Source organism: Colossoma macropomum, unplaced genomic scaffold (genome assembly GCF_904425465.1).
Source record: "Colossoma macropomum unplaced genomic scaffold, Colossoma_macropomum, whole genome shotgun sequence".
NCBI lineage: Eukaryota > Metazoa > Chordata > Actinopteri > Characiformes > Serrasalmidae > Colossoma > Colossoma macropomum.
The window spans coordinates 9280335-9295824 of NW_023494804.1; the positions used below are offsets into that span (position 1 = coordinate 9280335).

The following is a 15490-nucleotide window of genomic DNA, read 5'->3' on the forward strand; positions in this document are numbered from 1 at the left end:
ACTGAACCAGTTGTACTGACAGAGACGTTTAAGATCTTTGCTAGGGCTCTGTAGCTTTTTCCATTTGAGTGTTTTTAGTAGTATACACACTTGTTTGTTCAAGTAGTATAACTATGTGTGTAAATTTGAGGTGGATATATGCACGGTAAGTCCATTAAATAACAAAATCAAAAGTGTCTGAATACTTGTTGCCCTTACTGTACCTGACTCAAATGATTCATTTCTACAGAAACTGCACAGATTGTCCAAAATAAAAATAATATACTGGTTAAATGCCAACCACAAGTTTGCAACAAAAAAATCGGCCAGTTCCCATCTTGGCTGATTCTGATTATGCATCTCTCCTCTTTATTTTCTCAACCATTTTTCATCTCCCAGACTCCTCCGCAGGAAAACCAGCGTGAATGCGGACTCTTTTTCCACATATGCATATTTTAAACTCATGGACAGTTTATATCTTGCTTTTTTTAAAATCTGCACAGATTGCATGCTGACTCAGTACACGTTCTCGTTTTCGCCTGCGTCCTAGAGGAAACTGGCAGACTACCACCAGCATGGCCCGGCCAGCCCAGGAGGGAAGGGCTGGGGGATGTGGGGGGGGATTAGCAGATAAACACACAGTAAACACTGGGGGAAAAAAATATCAAACTTTACCCAACTCTGGAGAGGCCTGAGCAGCAATGTTTTAAATTTCTTCCGGCCTCTGCAGCCCTTGAATATATAATAAACGCAAAGCAGGGGAGGCCTGTTGGCTCAGCATGACATGCAGTTTTTGCTTTATGCAGCTGGAAAAAAAAAAACAGCGCTTAAAAAAATAATTTAAATAATGCTTCTCCGCCCACGGAAAAATCTCCTTCCCAAACACAGTGGGGTTTGGATTTTTCTTTTTTTTGGGATTCTTTTTTTTTCGGGTTCATTTTTCTTTTTTCTCTTTTTTCGTGAGGAGTTTGCAAGGAGGAAAACAATAAAGATTAATGGTATGATTACAAAGCACTAACAGAGACAGAGGCAAGTTTTTTCCCCACTTTTTAGAGTTTTAAACATCGGCGGAGTGCAGAAGAGGTAACTTAAAATACTTGCCTGCTTGTCAACACTTATAATTGGCTCCCTCGGAACAAAAAAATCAAGTAAAAACAAGTGTGTGCTGGTACAACTGTACCACGGCCCCAATCTCCATTTCCCTCTCAGTCGCTGAAACTTGCGCTTTCAAATTAGAGCCCAGATCATAGTAATCAAAGACGCTTAGCAATTCTGAAACTTTTCTATAAGTACATTATAATCACTTACCATTATTTTAAATATAGCTCCTGAATGGTGGGTCTGTGACGAGGGTAATTACTTTCTGTAATGCTTCGTGGGTTGAGCCGTGATTTAACACTCATGCGTTCTATATTTACTCCCTGCGGTCGGCACGGCCGAACAAAGCTACATATTGTTTTCTGGCTGAGGATCATTTCTCCCACTCCAGCATCCATAGATCTGCCCTCCTATGGGCTATAATGTGAGTGTGGTAAAGAGTCAAGGAGAAGAGAAAGAATTAGAGCACCACAGGGAGGCAAAAAGAGTGAAAGAGTGGAGGCAGAAGGAGTATGCAGGGCTTCACTTTGTATGGGGCATGTACACACTCTTCCCCTTGTGTGCTAAACTTAGAGCAGGGATTTACATTTTCCAAGTATGTACAGTGTGGAAGAGAAGGTTCTAGGAGGTATGAAGGCCATCACTCACTCTGCATGCAAAGGCCGTCGGTACAGTTCTTGGACTGGAGCACCATGCCCTCGCAGTCTTTGCCTCCATTTTTAGGGGCTGGCGCGCTGCACTCTCTTCTCCTCCAGTGGGTGCATTCTGTTCCACATGTTGACCACTTGCTCCATTCCGTCCACAAGCCGTCCACTAGAAATATAGCAAGAAAAAAGTGGGGCATTGCTGTAGTCAAACCACAGTCATCTCTGGATCATCGCTGTCATAAGAAAGCATACCATCTTCATTTTGTTTGGTCTTTTTTCATTTTTTACACCATCTAAAGACGCCAGCCGCACCTTCATATTTATTTCATCAAGAATGGACCAACAGAGGTGGTCTGAAATTATCTGAAATAAAATCTCATTACATTAATGCAGTCTACAAAGCACACAACTATATTCTTTTTTTAAATATCTGACCAGAATTTTGATTTAGGAGTATCCGTGTGATGACTGGAATAGCCTACCACTTCTTTATACTTGAATACAACTGTGCAGAGTTTTTTTTCTATGATGTGTTCCACTGGCCTTGAACAGTCCTATATATACAGAACAAAATAAGAATATTAGCTTATTGACTAACAATATGCCTAAATAACCTGTTAACTAAGACTCTCTTCTTTCTTCTTTCACTCTTTGCTGTGGTCTCACAGAATTGAATGTAAATGGGTTAAAAAGTTTGATTAACTGAGCGCTCTGCTGTTATTATCAAATACAGCACCATTAAATTAAAGCTAAGTGTGTTGATTCGTACACCGACATTAAACAGGCTACCAAAACGGATGCTAAGCAAAACAACTGCCCTCTTAAACAACAGAAAAAATCTCCCAAATGGTTTAATTTGATTGCATTGAGAAGTTAAAACTATGGGAAAATGTGTTTCTGTAGAGTTTGTAGGCATGCTAAAAAGATCGCGGCATCAGGGCTGTTTGAAACAAAAAGACGGGTAGCAGCCTGAACACCGCACACTCGAACTCCCTCGGCTCTAAAACGACTCTTCGTTGGGTTGCACTGACAGCTTTTTTAATTATCTCAAAGTTAGCTGCATTAAAATATAATCTGTCATTGCAATTTTAACAAGTCTTAGTCTAGATTCTAGAATCTAGAATATTGCAGTACATTATAAAACACTCTTTCAATAAATGTGAAACTATCAAGATGTAACAGTAAGAAATGGCTGTCCAACAAAGGGCAAACGTACAAGAACTGCTGGTACAAAGACATACTTTGTGCTACTTACATAAAAGACGGGAACACAGATTAAATAAAAACTGAAAGAACAGATCATGATAAATACTGAATGACTACAAAAATAATAGTTCCTAACATTTAGTTAATCCTTAAGGGCTTGGACAATGTATGAAGAATCTGATTGCTGAATTAAACATTCTCTCTGACTGAGGAATAAAGAAAAAGAGGAAATAAAAAAGTTTTTGCTCATAGATTTTTCTGCGCGCTCCTGTTTCAAATCAGGAGCTCCTTGGCAAAAAGCCTACCACAGAACCCTGCATTACTACTTTAAAGCAGCTGAAGTAGTTTTTTTTTTACTTGTCCTATAAAGTTACCATGTTGCAGATTTGTGGGTTTCCTTCCAGCACTAACAATATACAATACCATTCAGAAAGAATCACTTTCAATAAAATAAAACCAATTTGGTTGCAGATAAATATAAAAGTATAACAGTACTCTAATATCCTAGTCCTTTTCCAACTTCACAGATTTGAAATAATTCTAGATTCAGATAGATGAACAGAGCTGTAGAAGATTCTACAATGAGAACTTTGAGAACACTGAGAATTAAGTTAGAAGAAAATGCATCACAATTCAAAAGTGGGGATTAAATCTAAAGGCAGATCACTAAAAAAATACTTAAATATATAATTCAAGTGTATTATTTATCATTTAATATCTTCTTGTTCACAGAGTCCTTGAAATATTGATTAAAACTAAAATACCTTTCGACAAATAGTTTGTAATGTGTAAACCTACACTGTATACGTTACTGTTCTATATAAAACAAGACTAACTGTTAACACAGCAAGTGATTATAAACTTAGCATACAACTCAGTGCTTTGTAGTCGTATTATATCGGAGTTTGTATTCACAAACCACAGGGCAGAAGTGCTGATCTGAGAGCTGTTGTTGAGACCAAAACCACTACACTGAAAAAATGGTGTTGAATTCACTAGAATCAAATATGTTCCACATGAGTAAAATGTATTACATTAACATATTCTTGCCTACAGCAAGTAACTTGAAAGAACTAATGTATTTTTATGTGGAAATCATGTACAAATAGCAGAGAAGGAAGCTGAGACTAGTTAAGCAATGTTCACCAGATGCTCGGTCAACAGTATCTAAAACGGACAGAACTGAAAATGGAGGGGTTCTTATTGGGAATGATACCTGGACATAATGGGTTGCAAGCCAGTTTCTGGATGGCCTGGCCTTCACATATGGCTCCTCCGTTGAGTGGTGCTGGGTTGGTGCAGCTGCGCGTCCTCTTCTGGAAGCCTCTCCCACAGCGGCTGTTGCACGCCGACCATTCGGTCCATGTCGACCAGCCTCCATTCACTGTTGCCGCAAAAAACAAGAGCCAGAAGTTTTTTTGTGGAGTTTACATGCTTGGGGGGATCAAAGAGTCATTTGAAATAAGCTGAGACGTCCATTTGCTATTCATTATGCATCTCTTTCTTTGATGAGAACAGAGAGGGAAGCTCTAAAGGACTGAGTATGTTTTTCCACTGCGGTGGCTATTTTTCACACAACTACTGTGGCTCCAGAGACAATGGCAAAATCCATCCCTCCCTACTTTCTATGACAGAGCACAACTCAAGAGGCTGGGGCTGGGAAAGAGATTGTGGCTTTGGACAACTTATGTCTTCTTCTCACAGCGTGAGAAGTGATGCGCTTTTGGGCAAACCATGGAATGAGCGACTTGAAGGAAGCAAAGCAGAGCGGTTTCTTGTTAAATCCTGGGGTTTCCACCCCCTCGCTCTTGCTCTTTTTTGCTCTCTCTGTCTTTGTCTGTCTACCCAAGGCTTCTTCTGAAGCTCCTTCTTGTGGCTGCATTGGAACTTCTGCGGGTCTGATGTGCCCCCCCCGCTGTTCGTGGTCTAATCAGAAGATGCGCTCCTTATCTCGGCCGGGCTGAGCCGCGCTCTCCCTGGACCTTCCACAGCCGCGGCCGTGTGACGCAAGCGCTCTAGAAGGACGGATTGCAGTGCATTCTTCGGAGGATGAGCCGACTTCAAAGCTCCTTCCTCTCCGTTCTGTCCTAATGGGCCGCAGTTTAGAGCTGAATAGGCAGGCTAAGGGATTGTGACCCCCGTCCCCCCCAAAAAATCCAGGCCGGATTTCTTTGCGGCTTTTTGCAATTGCTTCTCTTGGACTTGCTTAAGCCACACATGGTGAAACCCATGAAACCCCCCCTTTCCGTAATGTTTTTTTTCCTCCCTTTTCCTAGCAATAACAAAGCAAAGGCATAATGGTAATGGAGGGGAAAGAACTTAAAATAATGGAGCTGCGCTAATCCCTGAGCTTTCAGGGCCGCACGAGTGATTTAAAGCCCGGCTCAGGCTTCAGACAGGAAGTGAACAGTCAGAGATTAAGGTGAAACTTGACCCTGGTGACATCACCTGCTCCTATGGGCCTATGGCCGACGAAAAGGGAGTGAGGAGAAATTTTTTTACAGACGAATTTGGGACTTGGGAGAGTACAGTAATGCAAAACCTACTACATTTGGTTTCTTGCTAAATGATCTTAAAAATCATTGAAAAAGATTAATATAAAGTAAAATAATAACGTATGCTTTGTTTTAGGAACTGACCATTAGTGAACAATTTAAAGTGGAGCAGGCGCAGATTATCCCATAGGCGAGGTTAACTGTAACAGACTGAGGAGTCAGTTGCTAGATAAGTTGGGTAAATCTATGCATACACAATTAATTCAATGTTGTTAGCATCAAACCAGCGTTACAACCAAAATACATAAAAATATATGCGTCAAAATAAATATTATTCATGAAAAAAGGCAGTGTAAAATACTGGCAAATCATAAAAAAGGGCTATATCTTGCATCTATCTCTAATAAAACAGAGATATATTCTATTTACATGACATTTGGTTTATTAAATATTCCAAAAAATCAAAGTGTGGATCAAATCATTAATATGGACTTCTCTCATTGTTTCCTTTTGGAGGCTCAGTTGTAACACTATGTTAAAACTAACTAACATTTTGTAACATGATTTAGGTTGTGCCCTGAGCTCCCCTACAACTCATGAGAATTCCCTGTTCTTTGGTAATGTAAAGGTCACACAATCTATAATACATTATAGAACTACATTGTTATATTCCTTTTATTTATGTGTTTGAGTACTAGCCATAAGATCATTTATTACCTTTTTTTAATTCTTAAATGACTAAGTCTTAAATGTAGGCCCTCTCCGTTTTGTTCTAAGATTGTCACATTTGGTTGATACGCCTTTTCCAGTTAAAACCAATATTAAAAACACCTTCAAAAAAACACATTTCTGGCCTTCAGACAAGCAACAAAAAGAACGGTGAGCAGTCAAGAGCAGCAGACTCACTCCTCCTTCGGACAAAAATGAGGTGGCGGTTTCTTTGCAGTTGCTACTGTCTCTCAGAAGTGTCGTCTCTCAGAAGTATTCTCTTTCCTCCTGTTTGAAACAGTTGCAGTTCCACCAGGCTGATCTCATCACCCACTTCGCTCCCAACCAATTGCAAAGCAGAACCCTCTTCCATTCACCTTATTTTGGTGCTTTGGGTCATTTTTTTCCTAGACTGGGGAGCAATTCCACCGAGTCCCAAAATGAGGAAAGGGAGTCGATTTATTACTTGGAGGGAGAGTGAAAACAACCAGTTGGAGGGTTTAAGCGGGCCTGGGATTTGATGTGAAGAAAAACCAGCTATGATGGCAGCAGGTGGGAGGCTTTCACTTGTTGGGGATATCTTTTTTCCACTGAGAGAGTTTTATCTCCCCTCCCTTTTTTACAGTAGGCTTGCAGCTACCGTGCTTTGACTTCCCATCACATCAGCCCATCAGCGCAAACGCCGGGTCGTGTTCAGTGGAGGATTTCCCTCGTGTTACTCCTTCAAGATGTCGACAATTGTCTGAGAGCATCAGCAGGGGGTCCTCCTTAAAATGGTTCCAGCTTGTCAGCACATCTAGCGCCTCTTAAGAAGAAACGTCTTCCTGCTCTGGGGAGCTCTGAGGCGGGAGCAGACTTGAATAAGCCTTATGAAGTGACGGACTAAGGTTAGAAGAGAGCTCCTGCCACCAAAACAGCTCGGTTCAAGACTCAATCCCTGAGTAATGAGCAGCACAGGAATCTATCCAAGCTTCTAATCACACACTGGCAGGCTTGGTAATTAAAATCAGGCTACTGCCTCCAACATCTTCATATCAAAGTTAAAATGACTAGATAAAGATATCAGAACAAACTTGAGTCTAGATCAGACAGTCAAGAGGGATAAATATCTAGTGGTACTGAAATGTGAAGTGGTTGGTTTAAGGTCAACATTACCATAGACTATAACAGTGGCTGTGGTACTTCTCCTCTTGGCCACAATGTTCTTGGCTACACAGGTGTAGTTGGCGGTGTCGGACAGACGAGCTTGTTTGATGATCAGGTTGTGATCGATGGTGATGTAGAAGTTACGGTCGTCCGCGGGGTCGATGACCTCTTCGTTCTTAAGCCACTCCACCTGCGGACACAAGACAACCAAAGGCTCTGAGTCACAGCCGGCTGCTGCGACAATAGATACATTTTCATATGGACATTTTCACATTAAGCCAATCTGCCTTCAGAAAAAAGTAAAGTATTTAATGGCACTGCTCACAGTTCCCGCTTCCATCTCCTCATAGTTCCCGCTTACATTTCAATAAAGCAAAATAACGGCGGACATGTTTATGTCTGCAAAGGCCGAAGTTTCATAAAACGTCAATACCTATCATGTTCTCTTTTTATTCGTCCCAGAACAAAGCGATGTAGCCCTGTCAGACATGCTGTGAAGGAAATACAGTGTTATTCTTGGAGCTTAAAGCCTCCTCGACCTCGCCTTATGAGCTTCCTATTTCCCAATGATGCCGATATTGGACCTGAGGTCATATCTGGCGAATGTGTAACTGTTTGGAAGCTTTATTTGACCATAAATCAGCCTGATTTTTTCCTGCTCAGCCCTGGGGAGGCAGCGCCACAGACTGTGGCCAGTCAATACTGCGGTAGACAGAGCAGTGTGTCTGGGATGGCTGAGATCTATGGTGAGCTGCTAACGTGCTCTGCTATCATGTGTCTGGAGGCTGCTTGGCCCGACTTCTGAGGTGTTTGTAGGGGGAGGCAGTGAAAACCAGTGAGGTGTCCAAACTGCTGACCATTAAGGGTCATAGCTGGCTCTCAATATTGTTGTGCTTTAGAGAGCAGGGGATGGTTGGGAACAGTAAAAGCTTTCCGACAGTACAATACATTTATCTTTTTTTTTTGAGGGAAAGAGGCAGAGAGTGGGGAGAAAAAGAGAAAGAGCATCTGATTCAGCCAAGCAAGGTCATTTCGATGTGCTGACAGTTTAATAAGAAGGTTTTTACTGACTTGTAAAACTAACGTAAACACCTCAAAAACATCGCTAGGGCTCTTCTGGGACTTTTTAGTGCCACTCTACATCTCAAGGATTTTCCAAAGGCAACAGATAGACTGTCTGATTCTCTCACAGAAAGCCTAGCACTACAAATCTGTGCAGCTATCATCCTCATCAAGCTATCAGCATCAATGTCAAATGCATGGATGCAGAACAACTACGAGGGCAGGAGGGGGAAGGTCAAAAAGATGCTACTGAGATGGACAACCAAAAATGCATGTGTCCGTCTTCTGGGAATAGCACTTTTGTTTGAATAAACAAAAAAAGTGAAGATAAGATTAGAAGCGTGACTGAAAAGAGAGAATTGCTGAGTCGACAGCAGTGTGTCTGCAACGCAGCGTGCTTTTAAGAGTCTCTGCTATTCGTGTGGAAAGACAATGGGCACAGTGCTCATCCACAAGCAGCCAGTCTGTCTTTTACTGTGAGCAAAATCCGAGCAGGCTGATTCACTGCTGGCCTTGCTTGATTCACCCCGACACTAAAAATACCATTCTGTTTGATGGCTTCCTCAAGTCATTAAAGGGATCAGCTTATGATAAGAGCAAACTATTGCATATGATCGGCAATTTTCTATTTTATCGTTTCCCATTATTGTTTATAAATATTTAATAAGTCTGCGTGTGTGTGCGTGTGTCTTAGTGTATGCGTGCGCACTGTTTTGCAGGGCTGGCTGACGGAAAAGGCTGGACATGCAGTCATGTGATGCTGTTGTGAGCTGTGATATCCTATACACTCCTGCATTCCCTTGATACTGGGCTTGATACCAACCCCCTTGGGCTCCTCCACTGCTGTGTAAGGCTCTTAGCCCTCCACACTTACTGACCATGGAGACTCAGTGACGTTAGAGCACGTTCATAAGCTTTAGGACAAGCGTTGTGTTGCTTATTGTTAAGGGTGGCCAATATGGCAAAAATAAAACATCATGATACTTGACATTTTCCTAATATGTATCATGATATTTGTTTTTTCTTAAGTGTACCAACAAGTCAGAATGAAAATGCACCAGAAAGACAGCAGCACTTTTAAAAAGGGCTTGAATAAGATGTGCAAAAATAAACTAGTAACAAACACAAGGAAATAAGTCCATAAATTAACATAACAGCATACTGGGCTGACATTTCATCAGCTGCTTGTTAATACTGTGTAATTGGTTTAGATCGTAATCTGCACATTTTTGCTCCAAAGTCACAAACGTCAATTTACTATCTGGCCAAACAGTGTTGTAGTTTAAATCATGTAAAAATGTATGCCTCTAATTATTTACCTTTGTGTTTCTAAAACAGCACTTTATTCAACTCACACTATTTAATTAAGCGACTACTGTTATGAATAATTATATTGCTACTCCTTGTTCAGTCTTGAAAATATATCACAGCACCTCCCCTTCCCTTCCCCACGGGCCAGCCCACACACCAAAATACACATTACAGAAATTACAGAAGAATAATCGAATACTAAGTCTAGTCACTTAATAGGATGACTTGGCCTGCATTCCTTAGTTAGCATTCCTTAGTTAGCCTTACATTTAGCCCTCCCTCAGTAACGAGTTCACCCAAATAGATATTCGCAACCTTTATCTCCGTGGGGGTGGAGCAAAAGGCAGCCAAGTACAAGCAGTCTTCATCTGAGGTGGTTTTGGAGGGAACACATAGTTCAGTAAACGGATAACTAAACGGATAACGTTTGTTAGTTGCATAGTTTGTTTTTTGCAACTGTGAGCGATAAGTGACAATATATTGACTGAGAAGCAAGAAGGGGTTGGAAGGGGTGTTTCATGTGTTCATTTAACAAACACAATGTGAGCTTCACGTTTGAAGAAAAAGGCTAATAAAAATGGTCTAAAAAAGCCCACTGGCCAAATTGGCTCTACAGAAATCAGAATCGGTTATAAAACTCACAGTTGCTGCACTACTAGATTAATACACAGTTTAGGCAGATAACAATCACTTGTTTGTGAGTTCAGACCATGACTTTAACATATGACTGTAGTAAGAGTACAGACTGTATGACTGAGGAAGGGGAAAGAACTCTGAGAACCTGGGCTAGATATCTTGTCAGCTCCAGCTTTGAGTTAGAAGTCCAGTCCTCCCTTGAACAGAAGTATGACTAACAGGTAGAACTGAGGAACAGGGAGGAGACGGGGTGCAAAACTTCATGCAAAATGTAAGATAAAAATGGAAACGTGTAGGACGTTAGATTGGACCAAATTTGTTGTTGTCTGTTTCTATAACTGGCCTCTATAATTGGTCATTTTTATTATACAAGTAATTGTTCAGTGTTCAGAAAGTACTGACAACATCCATGATATACTCTGAAAAGTGTATAATGCCATAACTAGTCACGGTAATGATAGCACATTGTCACACTGCCCACATGTTTGGTTCTTGGATTTAGTTCAAACTGAATGCATTTGCACTGAGCTGGCTTTATATTAATGCAACATCAAACCTTGCGATACTACAACGCAATCAACATAATGGCACTATTGAGGGGATAATCGGAAAGAAAGTAAAATCAATGAGGATTACATACAAATCCACTGGGCACAAGGCAGGCTGAAGTGATTATATGCATCACTCAATTTTCTAAAGCAAACAGGCAAACACAAAACAGTCAGGAAGCAAGGTAGGGTTGCATGTGTGTGTGTGTGTGTGTGCCTGTTTGTGAATGCTGGCATGCCTGAACATGTGTTTATATGCAGCGGTATGAGTATGCGTGTGGGTGTGTGTGAGCTTGCATCTAAACACCGGAATATTTAGGTCTGAGAAATGTATTTGTTTGTTTAAACATATGGACCTAAATAAAGAATTTAAAATGCATCTGTGTTTGTGTGCAGGTGCGTGTATCTGTGTGTGCGTGTCGAGATTTTTGAGTATGTGTGTGTTTCTAAGTTTGCGTGTGTGTGTATGTATCCGTGCTTATCGCAGCTGTGTGATGCGAAGCTGCTGATTGGAGCAGGCATTCCCTGCTGGGTTGGTGATCCTGTTATTTTTTGCTGCTGCTCCCAGTGGAGCAGCGAGTCTGGCGTTGACTCAGACTTGAGAGATATCCCCCCCCACCACTTTAAGCACATACGCTCACCTTTCGTGAGGGCTGCAGCAAACGAGGCCGGTGCCAAGCGCAAATCTGCCACCGCTAACTGGAAGTGATGGACTTAACTGCGAGAGCGCGGGGCCATGAGCACCTGCACGAGGGGGGATGTTTATCAGCAGGCGAGGCTGCGTGCCAGGACAATATTGGGCTGCTTACAGCCATTTCCCTTTCAGGGTTAGTTTCGAGGCACGAAGGGCTGGACAATGTAGTTGAATGAATAAACAAAATGCAAGCAAACTGACTGTGCTCAAGTTGAGTGGATAGTTGGGTTGGTTCAATACTCTGGCTGAGACAAATGTGATTCATAGTCAGAGTTAGATGTACACAATTTTCCCTTTACTGGGTAAAACTTGATTTGTAAATGACGAGGTCCTGGAACACTGAGTAGTGATGGAATCGTCAGGTTGTTGGGGCGGGAGGGGTTCCCGGAACCAAAAAAAGAAAGAAAAAGGTGCATCAGACACGTGAGGTTCCCCCATTATGTTGGTTCTTACAACTAACGAGCATGTTAACAAAGCTCTCAAGCACCAAATATTGTCTTCTAACGCATTAGTAGCTAATACATCAATGTCACAAGCCATTGTTTTTGCTAAGCTCTTTTGAGGAAAGAACAATCACAGCAGTATCAGGCATATTTGTGCATGATAGACATGGAGTTGGTGTTGTTTTTATTACTGTTTCAGTCAGATAAAAATCTTGTAGCTCTATTTTTTTTGTCATTTGAAAATAAATGTGTCATTTGAAAATATCAGCTCTTTACATTTATTTGTTTTCAGACACAATTGATTAGAAAATATTATTATGTTTCTCTTGATTTTTCATTATAGATCGTCATGAATGTATTTAATATTTGAACGAGATCCACTAAAATAGGTGCTGGATGCATTTTGCAAGGTGTCAGACCTGGATCCTACTCGTTCTGGCACAAATTAAGCCCAACCAAATCAGCCAGGACATTCTTGGCATCTTATGCTAGCTTCTTTAGCTGTGCACAGTAGCTACAAGGCTAATGTAGCCAGTACTAAAAGTCCTGCCTAAAGCTCTGTCGAGTTCTTAAGTGACTGTAAATACACTTGCTCTCTTGCATTGTATGACATACTGTTAACTACAAAAAATAGACAATGGATGCTACTACTCTTCTCAACTATGTGGAATACTAGTCCATTATTCATAGAGAACAGTATTGAGAAACCACATAAGCAAGTCTATTTGAACAACCTTCAACACTGGTAGGGTATATAAGCTTCCATTACTTGTTAGCTATTAGACTCGGAGCACCAGAGCGAAACTAAAGAAGCAAGATCCAGACACCAAACATCTCTTGGCTAATCAACTGCATTTGGAGTGAGGGAGGAACTTTTTTTGGCCAATTATTCTTTTTAATCATAGTCTACACAAAAGAACGTACATAATCAGAAGTGACTGCATAAAAGAGCTGGTAGTTCAGCTCCTCCTCACAATCAAGGACTCGGTTCAAAAGTCAAGTGCTGCCGAGTACGAGTGCTTAATTAAAAATGGAAGGAAAGAAGCAGCTTTTTGGCACGGCCGAAAGCGTACAACGAATACAGAGCGCTGATGCGCTGTCTCTTCTGTCGCCAAGTCTGTGGGGAGACGACGGAATGGACAGTTTCTCTCAAGAGTGCGGTGAGCAGTATTAGCCTGTCATAGGCCTCACTTCGCCTGCTAGCAATAAATCAGACTGCACTTGCTCTCACTTTTTCTTTCTGTCTCTCTCTATCACTATGCTTTGCTAAGAGGAGACATCACTGCAGCAGGTAAATGACAACGTGTGCCTTACGTGTAGGTGACCACTCTGCTCACGAACAAGTGCAGTGTGTGAGCATACATCTAATATTAGTAAAGTGTGTGTGGTATTTATGTGGATCTGTGCTTTTAGTTTTTAAAATCATGGAAAAAACTGCATCAGGATAAAGCGAGAGAGTGGAAATTGTAACACGTATGTGTTGACTTTCTCACATAGCAGCACACCCACATGTATTCATGTCCACACACACATACAGACACACACACTCCAATATCCCCTCTGCCACGCATCGTTGTGTACGAAGAAAAGTGTCTCCTTTCCATCTCGTTTTTTGTTATGCCCCCGTTTTGTCACTCTCTCTCTAGCTTCTTCCCACTCTTTCTCTCTCTCCCTCCCACATAGACGATGCTCTGCACTCGTTACTGCCTGATTGTCACCAAGACATTCGTAGCCATAATTGGCACATTTCTTGTCATTAACGGAGAGAAAATTGCCACATGTCAGCTGTCATAAAAAGTGGAATTTTTACCCTCAGCAAAGGCATGAAAGGAAGAAAGACAGAGAGAGAAAGAGTGAAGGAGAGAGAGAGGTCATACTGTAAACAGAGTAGGATGGAGGGACGTGGCCTTCTCCTACTCCTCCGAATCCAAACCTGCAGTTTTCATTTAGATAACTAAGGCACCGGACAGCATGCATATTCTCTGATTAGCACCTACGCTGCCACTAATATTCATGCAGGAAATTAAAACAAATGGTCATTACACGAATAAGGAGAAACATTAGAAGCCAATTATTAGATTCTGGCTGGATCAAGAGAAGCTGATATCAATTTAATTTTGTGCAGCTGGGTGTGTTGAGGGTGGGGGGGGGTGGGGGTAGGGTGCGCTTGCATGCCACTGCGTGATAGTTAGATGTCGCTGCGTGATTGAGTGCGGGTTGCAGACGAAGGCAAACCAGCATTAATATCTAATGAAGCACAGCAATTGCTTTAAATGGCAGAAGCATTTAAATAATCTTTAGACTGATCAGAACAGGAAGGCAGTCTGCAGGAGAGATCCAGCAATAACCCCCCTCCCTCGACCCACCCCTCCTCCCCCTTCCCCCCGAGCCTAACTGAGCGCGCTCAGCCTCCAGCACGCCCTCCCTCCATCCCTCCTCCACACAGGCCTGAAACAGACCATAGCAATGTCTCCTCCAGGGTTTGACTTATGGCTGGGAAAACTACATCAAAAACAACAGCAATCTCGCTGGCCTGTGATTTCGGGTGTAATGGGGTGGTAAGATCCAGCGATGCTTTCAAGATGAAAGGCCCCCAAAACAAAGAAATGAAATGAAAATGTTTGTGCTCCAATCTGCTCCCGCTTTAATCGCCTCCATATTGTTCAGATGTGCGGACCCAAAAAAAGGAGGGTGCATACGAACAAATGCAAACGCAATAATTTCAACCCCCCCTCCGCTTCTCTTCTGAATAATTCACACTCCGAACTCGAACATGGTTTATTGGGGAGAACCAAAGAAAATCACAACAGCCCTGTTTACTTCAAGAAAAAAAAAATCAGCAGGAACCTAGGATAAAAAAGACTGCAACAAATCCTAACTGAAATAAATATTTCATAGGAAAATCAGCAATAGTGGTTCGTAGCTCTCATACAGAGGACAGAAAGACTTAAACACAATTGCAGTGCTATTTTCCCGCGAAGGTTGAGCGACTTCTGAGAAAATGTGCTTCAGTGTAATCAGGGATGCAAAGCCCACAGTTGGTCTATGAATGCCAGGACACAGTAGGCTGAAAAACTCTCTCTCTTTCACACACATACACACACACACACGATGTGAAAGCGTGAGTGGGAGAGAGAGGTGATTAATAGGTGTTGTTAGAGCTGGGCATGAGAGGCTCTCTCTCTCTAGACTGGCTGTGGGGAAAGAGACAGAGGCGAAGCCATAAGCCCTCTCTGGATGGCCCGTGCACAGATGTCCTAATTAACACTGAAGGTCGAGCAGACTGCTGAGGTGTGCTGAGACAGCCCCACCTCGCAAGCCTCTCGATTGCCTTTTTTTTCTTGTTCCCACCTTTTCCACCATTCCTTTTTATTGTCCTTCCTCTTCAGTGGGTAGCCACGCCTGTCGCTAGCGTGTCATGAAGCTGTCACTCTGCCGTTCTGCTCGGCTTGGCGCAGAACTGACTGGCCGCACGATCGAAGCGTCCATGACAGTGGTTCCCAAAGCTGATTCTGGA

General features: G+C 42.1%; 1 protein-coding gene across 2 annotated transcripts in view; it reads right to left on the reverse strand.

Annotated features, from left to right (window-relative positions):
- The window catches only part of unc5c (unc-5 netrin receptor C), a 162359-nt gene that overhangs the window by 39472 nt on the left and 107397 nt on the right, over nt 1-15490 (reverse strand). For both annotated transcript variants that reach the window (XM_036594770.1, XM_036594769.1), the window contains exons 5-7: nt 7289-7469; nt 4147-4314; nt 1726-1890 (exon numbers count right to left, since the gene is read on the reverse strand). In XM_036594770.1, coding sequence (XP_036450663.1) covers nt 1726-1890; nt 4147-4314; nt 7289-7469 — 514 coding nt within the window. The remainder of the gene's footprint in view (nt 1-1725; nt 1891-4146; nt 4315-7288; nt 7470-15490) is intronic.